At 45.0% G+C, this 18,256-nt stretch overlaps 1 protein-coding gene across 2 annotated transcripts in view; it reads right to left on the bottom strand.

Moving 5' to 3' along the window:
- The window catches only part of LOC106601165 (myosin-10), a 66,640-nt gene that overhangs the window by 38,229 nt on the left and 10,155 nt on the right, over window positions 1-18,256 (bottom strand). For both annotated transcript variants that reach the window (XM_045716125.2, XM_045716126.2), the window contains exon 3: window positions 11,051-11,207. In XM_045716125.2, coding sequence (XP_045572081.1) covers window positions 11,051-11,207 — 157 coding nt within the window. The remainder of the gene's footprint in view (window positions 1-11,050; window positions 11,208-18,256) is intronic.

Below are 18,256 nucleotides of genomic sequence, written 5' to 3'. Positions count from 1 at the left end.
TTGCCTGGTGAAGTGAGCCAGTCTCTCCTCCATTCTCTCTTGTTTCCATGCACAGAGGGCTGTCTGACTGTACCCATCTGTTCTGCCCATATACGCTCTGTCCCTGGCCGTTTCCTAGATGACCAGTTTCACATACCCTGGGCGGGGCCAATGAAATTTGTTCTACCAATTTCACACTCTATTGGCTCATCTCTCTCCCTCTGTCCTGACTGTTGCTCTCATCTCTTATTCTCTCTGTCCTCTGACAGAGTCCTTCTCTCCCTCTCCCTCTGCAGCCATGGCACAGAGCCAATGTATTACTCAGATTATTCAGAAATAAAACAAAAGCGCTTTTGCGACCCACAGGTCCTTGATTTGATCGATTAATCAGCAATTTTTGTATCCTCCCAATGAAGTAACAAGCCACCATTATCCTGGGCCTAACAAGAGAACAGGGTCAAATCAGTCAATACATTCATCAAGCTGTGAGTGAAGTAATTGCAGGACTACTGAAAACCCCTTTCTGAAGGCTCATGAAGGCTGCTCTCAGTACAATCAAGCTGGCAGTCTCCTGCCATCAATTCAGAGTGAACAGTTCACTATAACCAGGGGAGAACCTATACCCCTACCAACGAAATACAACAGTTCAGATAATGATTGGGCAAACACAAACATGTCCTTGGCCTTGTTGTCTGTTGCTCCACACAGCATGCAAAACTACGGGAATGAAAGAGATGGAAGGTGGCACATATAAACAACAACGCATCTAGGTCTACATCTAGGACTACATCTAGGTCTACATCTAGGTCTACATCTAGGACTACATCTAGGTCTACATCTAGGTCTACATCTAGGACTACATCTAGGTCTACATCTAGGTCTACATCTAGGACTACATCTAGGACTACATCTAGGTCTACATCTAGGACTACATCTAGGTCTACATCTAGGTCTACATCTAGGTCTACATCTAGGTCTACATCTAGGACTACATCTAGGTCTACATCTAGGTCTACATCTAGGTCTACATCTAGGACTACATCTAGGTCTACATCGAGGTCTACATCTAGGTCTACATCGAGGTCTACATCGAGGTCTACATCGAGGTCTACATCTAGGTCTACATCTAGGTCTACATCTAGGTCTACATCTAGGACTACATCTAGGACTACATCGAGGTCTACATCGAGGTCTACATCTAGGTCTACATCTAGGTCTACATCTAGGTCTACATCGAGGTCTACATCTAGGTCTACATCGAGGTCTACATCTAGGTCTACATCTAGGTCTACATCTAGGTCTACATCTAGGACTACATCGAGGTCTACATCGAGGTCTACATCTAGGTCTACATCTAGGTCTACATCTAGGTCTACATAGACAAACAACCCTCTCCTCGTGTCCCCCCTGGGCCACGCGGCAGGAGACAGACTGGGGATCCATTTTCCACTAATAATTTATTCCCCAGACGGATTAATCTACTCATTCCACACATTCCAGACCCCCCTCAGGCCACCCCTTTTACCCCCTCAACCTCTCCCCTCCTCCCTCAACTAGCCCCCTGATCTCTCAACATTCCCATCTATTCCCCAAAATATGTCCAAGCCTCCCTAACCTTGAAACGTAGGGGTACAGTGGAGCCCAAGTACGGATTGTAGCCTACTCCATTCCACTCTTCCTGCTGGACCACTCCAAATTCAAACAAGTCAAAGAGGCAGAGAAAATAATGGTTTTGTTCTGACCTCATGGGGTCTGTAGTTAGTGAAATATGATCACATTCTAGGGGAGGCAGGGTGAGAGCTGGTATGAGAAAACAGCCTCACCACCACTTCAACTGGATACAACACTCTTTTCCCACATCCTTCTTCCTGCTCTCTAAATTAACTTCATAAAAGAAGTCATAAAACGCCAACAAACGCAGTGCTAATTCTAGAGCCATGGTTACCACTTAGCACACATCAGAAATCCTGAGTGATGGCCAGTATTCCCCATACACTCTAAGGGTATATCACTACCTAGGCCTACCCTACCTTGTACACAGACACAGACACAGACACTCATCAGTCATAGTAGAGCAGAGGCATGGATCATCGACTGGGTGGGACTGGTCATTAGAGCACTAGCAATAGAAAGAGCTGTGACCTGTTTACTCATATAGAGCAGTCAGGATGGATTCCAGGGGTACTTAAAGCCGGAGGAACAAAAGCCTGAGTGTCTGTGTGAGAGAGTGTGAGGTCCCTGCCATGTCTGGGGTTTCTCACTGCTGTATTGTCAATGCTGCGACGCAGGGAGCCTAGCCCAATCTCAATACCCCCTCCACACACACACACACACTCTCTCACACACGAAACACACACCCGCCAGACTGCATTCTCAGACGGGTGAACTGGTAAACACACAATTAGATCTGGCCAGTCCTCTCTGTACCTGCTCTGTGTAACTGTCACCTCTGGGCTTCTGAGCTGTTATGATAACCCACACTAACACTGTGGAGTTCTGCTGCTGAGAGGACTGGGCCAGAGGGAGAGGCCGACATGCACCGTTCATTAAAGTAGTCACAACACAGTATGACTCTTCCTTCGTCAGAGGGGGATTCTGGTCATATATCCTGGTGGTAATGAAGAGCTCGCCAAGCCTGATGAATGTTGTAATGGAGACTGGGCTTTTTTCTCTCCTTTTTTAAACGGATTTTACCAGGTTTTGTCTCATTAAAATACCTACAAAGTGATACTTTGAGACTAGTTTGACACAAAGCTGAGTGTGTCAGATCAGAAGAAGACCTTCCGGTTCTGCCAGCTAGCAGTGCATTGTGGGCTGCAGTCAGTAATAAGTTATGACTGTTGGAATTCAGATGACCATGGTTCCCCTCACCATCAACGCTGGGGTTCTGGGGCGAGGACATTCCTGTGATGTCACAGAGGGTGGCCAGGCTTCCTGGCCCACAGCAACTGGTAGGGGTAAAGGGGAGGAGGTGAGGGGGCAGAGAGGGGGGGGGAGCTGTAGACTGCACCCTTCAAGGCCATGGAAACCCACTGACAGTAATACATAGAGAGCAGCATGGTGGGCCAGACCTGGGCATGCAGTGGACAAGGTAGGATGGCGTCAATCAACTCGGATACACAGATGAGGGCATTCTAGATGTGGCATTGTAGGCCGGAATGGAATGTGTTGCAGTGACTACTGTAGCTACAATAAATAACTTCCCATCCTATGAGAGAGAGTACTTTTTTGGTTTGACTCAATTACAGTGGAAATTGAGATCATTGACAGGAATGGAATAAGGGTCAGATAGAAGGTGATTACTGTTCCCTATCTAGTGAATATGACAGGGGAGGGTGTGTGAAGTGACCAGTGGGACTAGGGGGAGAGAGAGAGGAGAGAGATCCTGCACATTAAAGGAAGGAAGTCATTGTCCTACCTCACACCTAGCGAGGCTTCCTTCCTCCCACACCTAAGCCTGTTGACCCCCACAGAGGGTATCAGCCTTTCTCACACACACACACACACACACACACACACACACACACACACACACACACACACACAGACTCAATGTTCCTTTTGGTTCACTAAACCCATTGCCCTGACAGACATCCAGCAGCACCAAAATAGCAGGAGATACACACTCATGTTCTCAATGCTTAGGCTAGTCACTATAGAGAGGGGGAGCCACCCTGCCCTGCTCCTGATACAGTCCCTGTTCAGACCCAATCCCTACATCTGATACAGGTCATCCCTGTTTGGACCCATTCACTAACTCACAACAGAAAGCCATCACTGATTTAAACACGGATGCACCTCATGCTGTTTAGAACGCAGTCACCTGTAAAACAGACTGTTACTCATCCAAACTCTTACCTACAGAGAGCCTAGTCTGGCAGAGCCCCACCCTACAGTCATCACTGTGAGAACTACAGAATGACTCAAACCTGTCTCCACTCTTAAATATGCTGAAAACAGGTTGAGTCCGAGCATAGAACACCTACTGCCATCAGGGGTAATACTGTACACCCAGGTAGTTGATCTGAATTCCTTGAATTGCAGCTTCAGATATTCAAAGGGATTTATTCCAGTGTACCATGAGGCAATCATGCAGTCCAGTCCTGTCCGTACATATCTACATTCTAAGTGTGTAGTCACTGCTACATTCTCCAGACAGCGATCCAAACACTCCCTGCTTCCACAGAGACCCTCCATGTCAGAATATATCACATTACCAAGTGACCTGGTTGTCAGTGTTCATCTGCCCACTTTCCATGTATGACACTTTCAAATAGACGTATCCCATGCTCTCATTTTATGGAGCATATTTACATTCAGGCACTGCTGCTACTTTATCCAGACAATCCAGGCAGTTTCCCACATTTCCCCTCTCCCCAGAGGTCCACTAAATGTGTATTTGTTGGAAAGAGTTGGTTGTGTACTGTCCGACATGTCCCTCCTTTCCCTCCACAGAGGCTGGTGGCAGCTCCAAGGAGGGAGGGAATGAGTGAGGGGCAGTAGCTTCAGGTAACCTCATCTCCCTGGCTCAGACTGCAGCTATCTCAGCTATGTGTGACCAATGAAAACACTTCTAGACAGTTGACGGTGGTTCTCGCTCTTCACCCACCCACCCACCCAGCACCATGTCTCCAGTGGTGCCAGGCATGCCCAGACCGTGGGTGGATTAGTGGCATTGTGTGGCCACCCAAGACACAGGCCCCAGTAAAAGATTGGACAGACCTGCAACGCTGGGGAAGCTGCCATTATACCTATGGAAATAACACATACATTTCACATGAAGTGTTCCAAAACATATTTCCATGTGATCTTATGTGAAGTTAATACGATAACGTGACAACATGTGATAACATGAAACTACACTTGAAAACATGTGATCACGTGAAGTTTTCCAAAAGACATGTTTTCACATTAATACACGTGAAATTTCATGTGAAATCATGTGTTTTTTCTGTAAGGGTATTTATAACAGCCCCATAACCTCTAACATATACAGCAATAAAGCACCTATGATAATAATTTATTTCATAACAGGACTGTCATTCATAGCCATGCATGTATGTTGAGAAAACTCCCCACATCGTCAGGGGCTTTCATGGGGTCTCCATTCAACCCCGGTCTGTAATCTCAGACTCTGCTCCCTCCCACCAGTGAAACCTCTAAAAACCAGTGAACTGAGGATAACATGTTCATGTCACTGGTTTATTAAGGGTGCATTCTTTCTCCCTATTGGAGACTCAACAGTTCATAGCTGTCTGAGATCAGAGATCTATGACAAGAGCCCGCCAACAGAAATACCATTTTATACTGAATGAACTCCACAGCTGTCTGCCATTAGGGGAGCATCTGCCAACATGTGTCTATATGAGTGGGATTGTGTGTGTGTACACTGCCATTTGTCTGAAACTCTAGTACATCCAACAAAGAACACAGAGTTATTTTCACTACAGAGAGAGGGTCCCTAACAGACACACCCCTATCTCCCCTGGGGTGCCCCCCTTCTACCATAGCCCCGTCCCGCCTGGCCCTTCACACCTGTGCTGTCACTCAGACCTGACCTCTTCCCTGCAGTCAACCCTCTCTGCCCCAACACAAGGCCCCCTTTTCCCAGGGAAGAGCCCTGTCGGTCCGGGCCTCTCCATACTGCACCCTGGCCCCTTCTCCAGGCAACACAAAGCCCCCATTGTGAGCCACAATACAGGTCGCCCCATTTCTCTCCCGTCTGCTCTGGAGTTCAGGAGCACGTCCAGACCTACATGTCAGCAGCAGGGCGTGCTTCGGACGAGGGGGTCAGAGCAGAGAGAGGGAGCCTCGTCTGTAGCAGTTCCTGAGACTAAAACATGTGTCGGAGAGAGAGAGAAAGAGAGAGTGTCAAACACAAACAAACGACCTGAGGAAAGGGCTACAGCCCATAATAAGCACCTAGAACTATTCAAGCTCTGCTCCTGCTGATGGCTTAGGTGCAGTGAGGCCTCGGTACGGTTCGGTTGACTAACCCCTGACTGAAGCCAGAGGGCCAGAGACAGGGACGCTGTTACTGTAGGGGAGAAGAGAATGGGACTGGAGAGAGAGAGAGGGTGATTGGTTGAGGCAGAAGAGAGACTGGTGAATGGTCTGTGAACCTTCCATAGCCATGCTAGAGCCATAGTCTGGGCTGAAGTCAGAACACAGACATTCCACACACTTGTCCTCCTGTGTTCTCCTCACAAAGGAGGAAAAGGAAGGAACCATGTTGGGGAAAGAGATCACACAAAGCCACCCGGTCGTATTTTTCAGTTAACAGTGCCGTAAGTGAAAGGGTCCCAGAAAAGCCCTGGCGGGATGAGACAGAACAAAATTAAGGAACGAAAGAAAATAAGAGTGGAAATTAGATTTTCTTATCCTCTCAGGAACTGGACAGAGAGCCATTACAGAACAGTGTGGGATCCTTAACAGCCTGAAATGGCTCTTGAAACATCAATAGAGGCAGTCTTTCCACTCCCAAATGAATTAATCTGTATCATCTGTATAACACACTGTAAGCATTACGCAGATCAATAGTTATTAAACTGTGCAATATACAAGATACTGTCAATATAAGGTCAGCTACTGTAACTCCTCTGTGTGATGTGCCAGTGCGGGAATGTTATTTTGGTCACACTCATATCCATAGTAAGGCATCCCTCTTCAGGCAGCCGGACAGTCTGCCCTCCGCAGTGATCTGAGGGCCATGACACTACCACGATGACTCAGTACTTAGCATGCTGCGGATCACTAAAACAAGGGATGACCTCATTCCACAGTAGACCCCCTAGGGAGTGTTCACAATGACCACTATGTGGCAGGACTGGGGGCAGTGGGGCAATGAGGGGGGTAGATTTGACATGGGGCCCCAATTCAAACACCTCTCATGTTGAAACTGAAAGGCAGGCTGGCCACAATGGGTGAGTGCTCTGTGCAGGGACTTAGCCTATATTTAGTTCATGGAAAGTATGATGAGGGAGGGGGGGATTGGTCACAAGGTTTTCATGGCTATCACTGGTTAAGACACCATAATGTATGTGTGGATGGGGTGGGGGTCACAAAAGGAAGTGAGTGACGAGACGTTGGGTGAGGTGGGGGGACAGAGGTGTTGGAGTTGGACCAACCAGTAAAGCACTTGACCTACTGTATACGTGTGGCCACTGGCCAATATCATAACACAAATGCTCATTAGAACTAAGAAGCAGGAAGGATTACTGCTCATCGCTTCAAGCTCTGGCTAAAAAAACTACAGACACAGACAGTACCAGTCAAAAGTTAGGACACAGCTACTTATTCCAGGGTTTTTCTTGATTTTTAATATTTTCTACATTGTAGAATAATAGTGAAGACATCAAAACTAGGTCCCCACAAGTTTAACTATACTTGTGGGGACCAGAAGTCCCCCCCCAAAAAAAGTGTTAAAAAAATTCTTCAAAGTTTTATTTTATTTATTTATTTATTTATTTCACCTTTATTTAACCAGGTAGGCTAGTTGAGAACAAGTTCTCATTTTCAACTGCGACCTGGCCAAGATAAAGCAAAGCAGTTCGACACATACAACAACACAGAGTTACACATGGAATAAACAAGCATACAGTCAATAATACAGTAGAAAGAAAATATATATACAGTGTGTGCAAATTAGGAAGATAAGGGAGGCAAGGCAATAAAATAGGCCAAAATAGGCTAGGTAATTACGATATAGCAATTAAACACTGGAGTGACAGATGTGCAGAAGATGAATGTGCAAGTAGGGATACTGGGGTGCAAAGGAGCAAAATAAATAAATACATACAGTATGGGGATGAGGTAGTTGGATGGGCCATTTACAGATGGGCTATGTACAGGTGCAGTGATCTGTGAGCTGCTCTGACAGCTGGTGCTTGAAGTTAGTGAGGGAGATAAGAGTCTCCAGCTTCAGCGATTTTTGCAGTTCGTTCCAGTCATTGGCAGCAGAGAACTGGAAGGAAAGGCGGCCAAATGACGAATTGGCTTTGGGGGTGACCAGTGAAATATACCTGCTGGAGCGCGTGCTATGGGTGGGTGCTGCTATGGTGACCAGTGAGCTGAGATAAGGCGGGGCTTTACCTAGCAAAGACTTGTAGATGACCTGGAGCCAGTGGGTTTGGCGACGAGTATGACGCGAGGGCCAGCTGACGAGAGCGTACAGGTCGCAGTGGTGGGTAGTATATGGGGCTTTGGTGACAAAACGGATGGCACAGTGATAGACTGCATCCAATTTGTTGGGTAGAGTGTTGGAGGATATTTTGTAAATTACATCACCGAAGTCAAGGATAGTCAGTTTTACGAAGGAATGTTTGGCAGCATGAGTGAAGGATGCTTTGTTGCGAAATAGGAAGCCGATTCCAGATTTAATTTTGGATTGGAGATGCTTAATATGGGTCTGGAAGGAGAGTTTACAGTCTAACCAGACACCTAAGTATTTGTTGTTGTCCACATATTCTAGGTCAGATCCGTGCAGAGTAGTGATGCTGGACGGGCGGGCAGGTGCAGGCAGCGATCGGTTGAAGAGTATGCATTTAGTTTTACTTGCATTTAAGAACAGTTGGAGGCCATGGAAGGAGAGTTGTATGGCATTGAAGCTCGTCTGGAGGTTAGTTAACACAGTGTCCAAAGAAGGGCCAGAAGTACACAGAATGGTGTCATCTGCGTAGAGGTGGATCAGAGAATCACCAGCAGCAAGAGCGACATCATTCATGTATACAGAGAAGAGAGTCGGCCTGAGAATTGAACCCTGTGGCACCCCCATAGAGCCTGCCAGAGGTCCGGACAACAGGCCCTCTGATTTGACACACTGAACTCTATCAGAGAAGTAGTTGGTGAACCAGGCGAGGCAGTCATTTGAGAAACCAAGGCTGTTGAGTCCGCCGACAAGAATGTGGTGATTGACAGAGTCGAAAGCCTTGGCCAGGTCGATGAATACGGCTGCACAGTATTCTCTCTTATCAATGGCAGTTATGATATCGTTTAGGACCTTGAGCATGGCTGAGGTGCACCCATGACCAGCTCAGAAGCCAGATTGCATAGCGGAGAAGGTACGGTGGGATTCGAAATGGTCAATGATCTGTTTGTTAACTTGGCTTTCAAAGACCTTAGAAAGGCAGGGTAGGATGGATATAGGTCTGTAGCAGTTTGGGTCTAGAGTGTCTCACCCTTTGAAGAGGGGGATGACCGCGGCAGCTTTCCAATCTTTGGGGATCTCAGACGATACGAAAGAGAGGTTGAACAGGCTAGTAATAGGTGTTGCAACAATTTTGGCAGATAATTTTAGAAAGAGAGTGGCCAGATTTTGCAGCTCTTTCAGATCAGCTATCTGGATTTGGGTGAAGGAGAAATGGGGGAGGCTTGGGTGAGTTGCTGTGGGGAGTGCAGGGCAGTAGGGGTAGCCAGGTGGAAAGCATGGCCAGCTGTAGAAAAATGCTTATTGAAATTCTCAATTATCGTGGATTTACTTGTGGTGACAGTGTTTCCTAGCCTCAGTGCAGTGGGCAGCTGAGAGGAGGTACTCTTATTCTCCATGGACTTTACAGTGTCCCAGAACTTTTTTGAGTTTGTGCTACAGGATGCAAATTTCTGTTTGAAAAAGCTAGCCTTAGCTTTCCTAGCCACTCTTTGCGTTGATGACAGCTCTGCAAACTCTTGGCATTCTCTCAACCAGCTGCATGGAGGTAGTCACCTGGAATGCATTTCAATTAACAAATGTGCCATGTTAAAAGTTAATTTGTGGAATTTCTTTCCTTCTTAATGCTTATGAGCCAATCAGTTGTGTTGTGACAAGGTAGGGGTGGTACACAGAAGATAGCCCTATTTGGTAAAATACCAAGTCCATATTATGGCAAGAACAGCTCAAATAAGCAAAGAGAAATTTCAAGAACTTTGAAAGTTTCTTCAAGTGCAGTCGCAAAAACCATCACGTGCTATGATGAAACTGGCTCTCATGAGGACCGCCACAGGAAAGGAAGACCCATAGTCACCTCTGCTGCAAAGGATAAGTTCATTAGAGTTACCAGCCTCAGAAATTGCAGCCCAAATAAATGCTTCACAGAGTTCAAGTAACAGACACATCTCAACATCAACTGTGCAGTGGAGACTGTGTAAAATCAGGCCTTCATGGTCGAATTGCTGCAAAGAAACCACTACTAAAGGACATCAATAATAAGAAGAGACTTGCTTGGGCCAAGAAACATGAGCAATGGACATTAGACCGGTGGAAATTTGAGTCCAAATTTGAGATTTCTGGTTCAATCGCTGTGTCTCTGTGAGACGCAGAGTAGGTGAACAAATGATCTCTGCATGTTTGGTTCCCACCTTGAAGCATGGAGGAGGAGGTGTGATGGTGATGCTTTGCTGGTGACATTGTCGTGATTTATTTAGAATTCAAGGCACACTTAACCAGCATGGCTACCACAGCATTCTGCAGCGATACACCATCCCATCTGGTTTGCGCTTAGTGGGACTATCATTTGTTTTTCAACAGGACAATGATCCAACACACCTCCTGTAAGGGCTATTTGACCAAGAGGGAGAGTAATGGAGTGCTGCATCAGATGACCTTGCCTCCACAATCACCCGACCTCAACCCAATTGAGATGGTTTGGGATGAGTTGGACTGCAGAGTGAAGGAAAAGCAGCCAATAAGTGCTCAGTATATTTGGGAACTGACTGGTACTCTTTGTGGTTTGTAAAACTACAAGCCTATTGTTGAGCTTTTACACATTACGTAGTCTATAAGTGGTAGAGTATAGTCTGTCTGTCTTAGTAGATCCACATCAATAAGTAGTCTGTCAAACCCCTATGGCTAGCAGAGGCAGGGGGCAGCTCAACCATGACTAATGATGCCACTGCCTCCCTGACTCCGGAACCTTTCACACACTAATCTCCTGGATTATGCAGCAAAACCCACGCAATCCACAACTCAGTAGGGCACCTGCCAGTCACACTTTATGCATGTTGCATCACAGAAAAAGAGAGAGACGGAAAGAGGCCACCGAGGAAGGAGCTATACCTCCCAAACACTGCATAAAACAGAGTGAGAGAGGAGGTTTACCTTGGAGCATGCAGCGGTATGCTGACTCTGATATGGCGTAGATGTGTGGTGGCATCTCATGACGCTTCTTCCCTCTGTACATCTCTATGATGTTCTCTGAGTAGATGGGCAAGTTTTTGTAGGGGTTTATCACCACACAAAAGAGCCCAGAGTAAGTCTATGGGGGGAGAGAGAAACAAAACACAAATACAGTAACTCAACAAAATAAGAGTCAATTATGAATGCAGATTTTATCTCTAGAAGAGGTTAATATGGGACCGAAGGTTTTTCAAGATGAGTTTCCATTGTACTGTGATGTAGGGGATAAACACTTGTTAGTCTGAGAAGTGATCAACTCTCTCCATGTGGTTGAACTCAATCATCATACATAATCCAAAAGAATTACTCAATCATCATTTTCTAACTCTAGAGTGGCTCTTGCAATTGAGCGGTCATCATTATGCTAGTTTTTGGTCCCTTACGTCACCATAGTGGGCAGACTGAGCATGCAGTGACATAGAGGCAATAGTAGAAAAACGGATAATGTGAGAAAAATAGTTGTGGGAAAGGCAGTCAAATGGTAGACTAGCTTATCATGAACTATCCAGTTGAATGTAAGATCTGGCGACTCCTTACAGCGATGCCTCCCCCTTAAACAGTCTGAACTCCACGGCCATAGTGAGTGCCTCCTTATCAAGCCCTGTGGCTAATGTTCTGAGAAATGACAGAGGCTTTGGTGGGATATTAGCTCATTCTCATGTGACTGGGGCTTGACATTCTCACTAAAGAGTGGAATGATCCCTCCCTACCCTCACACACACATTCACCACTGCCATGCTAGAATAATACAATAACACATATTTTCCAACGTGCAATCATTGGAAAATAAAATGGATGACCTACGATCAAGATTATACTACCAACGGGATATTAAAAACTGTAATATCTTATGTTTCACCGAGTCGTGGCTGAACGACGACACGGATAATATAGAGCTGGCGGGACGAGGCGCGGGGGCGTGTGTCTATTTGTCAATAACAGCTGCTGGTGCGCAATGTCAAATATTAAAGAAGTCTCGAGGTATTGCTCGCCTGAGGTAGAGTACCTTATGATAAGCTGAAGACCACACTATCTACCAAGAGAGTTCTCATCTATATTATTCATAGCCGTCTATTTACCACCACAAACCGATGCTGGCACTAAGACCGCACTCAACCAGCTGTATAAGGCCATAAGCAAACAAGAAAATGCTCATCCAGAAGCGGCGCTCCTAGTGGCCGGGGACTTTAATGCAGGCAAACTTAAATCAGTTTTACCTCATTTCTACCAGCATGTCACATGTGCAAACAGAGGGGGGAAAAAAACTCTAGACCACCTTTACTCCACACACAGAGATGCATACAAAGCTCTCCCCTGCCCTCCATTTGGCGAATCTGACCATCATTTTATCCTCCTGATTCCTGCTTACAAGCAAAAACTAAAGCAGGAAGTACCAGTGACTTGCTCAATACGGAAGTGGTCAGATGACGCAGATGCTATGCTACAGGACTGTTTTTCTAGCGCATATACTGGACTATTTTCTGTGATTCATCAAATGGCATTGAGAAGTATACCACCTCAGTCATCGGCTCCCTCAATAAGTGTATTGACGACGTCATCCCCACAGTGACCGTACGTACATATCCCAACCAGAAGCCATGGATTACAGGCAACATCCGCACTGAGCTAAAGGCTAGAGCTGCCGCTTTCAAGGAGCTGGACACTAATCCGGACGCTTATAAGAAATCCTGCTATGTCCCCAGACGAACCATCAAACAAGCAAAGCGTCAATACAGGATTATATTGAGTCCTAATACACCGGCTCTGACGCTCGTCAGATGTGGCAGGGCTTGAAAACTATTACGGACTACGAAGGGAAACCCAGCTGCGAGCTGCCTAGTGACACGAGCTAAATGCCTTTTATGCTCGCTTCGAGGCAAGCAACACGGAAGCATGCATGAGAGCACCAGCTGTTCTGGATGACTGTGTGATAACGCTCTTGGTAGCCGATGTGAGCAAGACCTTTAAAAAGGTCAACATTCACAAAGCCGCGGGGCCAGACTGATTAACAGGACATGTACTCAAAGCATGCGCGGACCAACTGGCAAGTGTCTTCACTGACATTTTAAACCTCTCCCTGACCGAGTCTGTAATACTGACATGTTTCAAGCAGACCACCATAGTCCCTGTGACCAAGGAAGTGAAGGTAACCTGCCTAAATGATTAACGCCCATGTCAGTAGCCATGAAGTGCTTTGAAAGGCTGGTCATGGCTCACATCAACATCATCCTCCCGGATACCCTAGACCCACTCCAATTTGCTTTCTGAAAAGATTTGGCATGGGTCCCCAGATCCTCAAAAAGTTATATAGCTGCACCATCGAGATCATCCTGACCAGTTGCATCACCACCTGGTATGGTAACTGCTCGGCATCTGACCGTAAGGTGCTACAGAGGGTAGTGCGTACAGCCCAGTACATCACTGGGGCCAAGCTTCCTGCCATTCAGGATCTCTATACTAGGCAGTGTCAGAGTAAGACTCCAGTCACTCAAGTCATAGACTGTATTCTCTGCTACCGCATGGCAAGCGCTACTGGAACACCAAGTCTAGGACCAAAAGGCTCCTTAACAGCTTCTACCTCCAAGCCATAAGACTGCTTAACAATTAATGAAATAGCCACCGGATTATTTACATTGATCCCCCATTTGTTTTGTACACTGCTGCTACTCACCATTTATTATCTACGCATATTCACTTTACCCCTACTTACATGTACAAATTACCTCAACTAACCTGTACTCCCGCACATTGACTCAGTACCGGAACCCCCTGTATATAGTCTCGTTATTGTTATTGTGTTACTTTTTATTATTATTTACATTAGTTTATTTGGTAAATATTTTCTTAGCTCCTTCTTGAACTGCACTGTTGGTTAAGGGACTGTAAGTAAGCATTACACTGTAAGGTCTACACATGTTGTATTCGGCGCTTGTGACAAATAAAGTTTGATTTGATTTGACATAAGGCCATTTCCATGGAAAAGGACCCATGAGCACCAACTTGCTAAGTTCATAGGAGCACATCAAATTGGGTGTCAAATGAAAGCTAAGAGTCTATATTTTTGTGAAATTAAGACATATCAATTTTTCAACCATTTTCTATACAAACAAATTGGAATAAGCTAAGACTTTGATTTCTGGTCAAACAGATGGAAAAAGAGTCTTAGAAAACAAACAAGAAAGAGTCTTAAGGTATTAGAAACACATCAAAACACACTAATGTTGAGCTAAAGACCCCTGCCAACTAATATCAACACTTATATTTCATTTTGGAGAAATTGTTCTGCCTTCTGTAAGAAACATTGCCTTGTGCCTTGGAATTCTGTTACAAAAAACCCCACATATCTTTAAGATATGTTCTCCTTTCTTTCCGTCATGAGGGAGGATAATGAAAGTTCATAGAAGTAACAAGTAAAGGTTGACTTGCAATTAGTTAGTGTTTTTCATGATTTATTTTGTCATGAATTATTAAGTGATTAAAACTCGAAATTCCATTACCAAAATCTGTAACGGAATTTCAGAAATCGGTAATGACATTTCTGGAATTGAATTGGCTAAAATGGGAAATCATAGTAGTCACAAACCACAGTTGGGTTCACAAGTTTGGACAGCACAGTACTGGACAGCACAGTAAAGAAAAGTAGCGTATGGTTCAGTACACTACAGCACACTAGAGTTGAGTATGTACTGTACTATAATGTACGGTACTCTATTGTACTTTTCTGTGCTGTACTGTGCTGTATTTTGATGTCCAAACTTGTGAAACATAGATGTCTATGATTGGTTCAAATTTGGTCTGGTTTGGACCAACCAAATTTGGTCTTGTTTGGGGGCAGAGCTCATTAAAGTAAATGGCCAGTGTTTAGAATAATACCCAAATACGCAAAGGAGGATATTGTATATTTATATGTGTATGTACCTATTTAGGATACATCACCATGAAGAGAATGACATTCATGTCCATAATTATGCTTTTCTGTATAGTACATACTGTATCAGGGACCCATGATGAAATTCCATTACCGCAATTCCGTTACTGGGTGTAGATCCAATTCACTTACTACTATTCAATGACAAAAATAGATTTTTTCAAACTCAATGTGTCATGTCCTAGCTGACACCTGATTCTTTCTGCATACATCATTGAATCTTACATTTTGAGCAGAGTTTTTGAAAAATGTGGAAACATGAAAATGTTACCAAAATTCTGTTACCAAACATAGAGTTTTATGGTTTCTTAAACTTTAAAATCAATGTTTTTTGTTTGGCATACATTTTAACTGAAAGATCAGCGCAATTCTGTTACCGCCCTTATCACACACGCCAAGTACAGCACAATGGGGGAGAGAGAGAGAGAGAATGCAGAGCAGAATTAGGACGAGACCCGCTGACTATCAAAATCCAGAAAAGAGCCCTTAAATTCTACAAACACCTAAAAGGAAGCAATTCTCAAATCTTCTACAAACAAAGCCATCACCTACAGAGAGATTAAGCTAGAGAAATGTCCCCTAAGCAAGCTGTTCACAAACAGTCCCCACAGAGCCCCAGGACGGCAACACAATTAGACCCAACCAAATCATGAGTAAACAAAAAGATAATTACTTGACACATTGGAAAAAACTTACTAAAAAACAGAGCAAACTGGAATGCTATTTGGCCCTAAACAGAGAGTACACAGTGGCAGAATACCTGACCACTATGACTGACCCAAAATTAAGGAAAGCTTTGACTATGTACAGACTCAGTAAGCATTGCTATTGAGAGAGGGCGCCGTAGGCAGACTTGGCATGGGTCCTCAAAAAGTTCTACAGCTACACCATCAAGAGCATCCTGACTGGTTGCATCACAGCCTGGTATGGCAACTACTCGGCATCCAACCGCAAGGCTCTACAGAGGGTACTGCCCAGTACATCCAGGACATCTATACCAGGCGGTGTCAGAGGAAGACCCTAAAATGTTTTAAAGACTCTAGCCACCCTAGTCATAGGGTTAGGGCAAGTGGTACCAGAGGGCCAAGTCTAGATCCAAAAGTCTCCTTAACAGCTTCTACCCCAAGACTGCTGAACAGTTAATAAAAATGGCTACCTGGATTATTTGCATTGACACCCATTTTTTTTTTACGTTGCTGCCACTCACTGTTTATTATCTATGCATAGTCACTTTACCACTACCTATATGTAGATATTACCTCAATTACCTCAACTAACCTGTACCCCCGCACGTTGACTTGGTACAATAGCCTCGTTATTGTTATTTTATTGTGTTACTTTCTTTTTACTTTAGTTTATTTAGTAAATCTTTTCTTAACTCTTATCTTTCTCAAAACTGCATTGTTGGTTAAGGGCTTGTAAGTAAGCATTTCACGGTAAGGTCTACACCTGTTGTATTCGGCGCATGTGACAAATACAATTTGATTTGAGGTGGAAGCTGAGCTGCCAAATGTATGACCATATTAGAAAAACATATTTCCCTCAGATTACACAGACCAACAAAGAATTTAAAAGCAAAACACATTTTGATAAACTCCCATATCTATTAGGTGAAATACCACAGTGTGCCATCACAGCAGCAAGATTTGTGACCTGTTGTCACAACAAAAGGGCAACCAGTGAAGAACAAACACCATCGTAAATACAACCCATATTTATGTTTACTTATTTTCCCTTTTGTATTTTAACTGTACATAGCTATACTATTTTGTGAGTGTAATGTTCACTGTTAATTTCTGATTGTTTATTTCTCTTTTGTTTATTATCTATTTCACTTGCTTTGGCCATGTCAATTAACCCCTTTGGGGAGAGGGAGAGAGGGAGAGTAAGTTCATAAAACACACAGAGGTATCTATAACACACCAAACATGACTGACAGAGCCTCTGTTTAAAAAGGCTTCTAATTGTTTCAGGAACTCTCATTTCATGCTTAAGGCCCAGTGGCTCCATTCACCTCTTCCAAGGGGTCTGGATAAGGCAATGGGCAGAGGTGACCACAATAGAAATATAATAATATAATATACTGCTCAAAAAAATAAAGGGAACACTTAAACAACACATCCTAGATCTGAATGAAAGAAATAATCTTATTAAATACTTTTTTCTTTACATAGTTGAATGTGCTGACAACAAAATCACACAAAAATAATCAATGGAAATCCAATTTATCAACCCATGGAGGTCTGGATTTGGAGTCACACTCAAAATTAAAGTAGAAAACCACACTACAGGCTGATCCAACATTGATGTAATGTCCTTAAAACAAGTCAAAATGAGGCTCAGTAGTGTGTGTGGCCTCCACGTGCCTGTATGACCTCCCTACAACGCCTGGGCATGCTCCTGATGAGGTGGTCGGATGGTCTCCTGAGGGATCTCCTCCCAGACCTGGACTAAAGCATCCGCCAACTCCTGGACAGTCTGTGGTGCAACGTGGCGTTGGTGGATGGAGCGAGACATGATGTCCCAGATGTGCTCAATTGGATTCAGGTCTGGGGAACGGGCGGGCCAGTCCATAGCATCAATGCCTTCCTCTTGCAGGAACTGCTGACACACTCCAGCCACATGAGGTCTAGCATTGTCTTGCATTAGGAGGAACCCAGGGCCAACCGCACCAGCATATGGTCTCACAAGGGGTCTGAGGATCTCATCTCGGTACCTAATGGCAGTCAGGCTACCTCTGGCGAGCACATGGAGGGCTGTGCGGCCCCCCAAGGAAATGCCACCCCACACCATGACTGACTCACCGCCAAACCGGTCATGCTGGAGGATGTTGCAGGCAGCAGAACGTTCTCCACGGCGTCTCCATACTCTGTCACGTCTGTCACGTGCTCAGTGTGAACCTGCTTTCATCTGTGAAGAGCACAGGGCGCCAGTGGTGAATTTGCCAATCTTGGTGTTCTCTGGCAAATGCCAAACGTCCTGCACGGTGTTGGGCTGTAAGCACAACCCCCACCTGTGGACGTCGGGCCCTCATACCACCCTCATGGAGTCTGTTTCTGACCGTTTGAGCAGACACATGCACATTTGTGGCCTGCTGGAGGTCATTTTGCAGGGCTCTGGCAGTGCTTCTCCTGCTCCTCCTTGCACAAAGGCGGAGGTAGCGGTCCTGCTGCTGGGTTGTTGCCCTCCTACGGCCTCCT

The sequence above is a fragment of the Salmo salar genome, chromosome 03 (genome assembly GCF_965601325.2).
Source record: "Salmo salar chromosome 03, fSalSal1, whole genome shotgun sequence".
Classification (NCBI taxonomy): Eukaryota; Metazoa; Chordata; class Actinopteri; order Salmoniformes; family Salmonidae; genus Salmo; species Salmo salar.
This window is presented reverse-complemented; position numbering and strand designations above follow the sequence as displayed.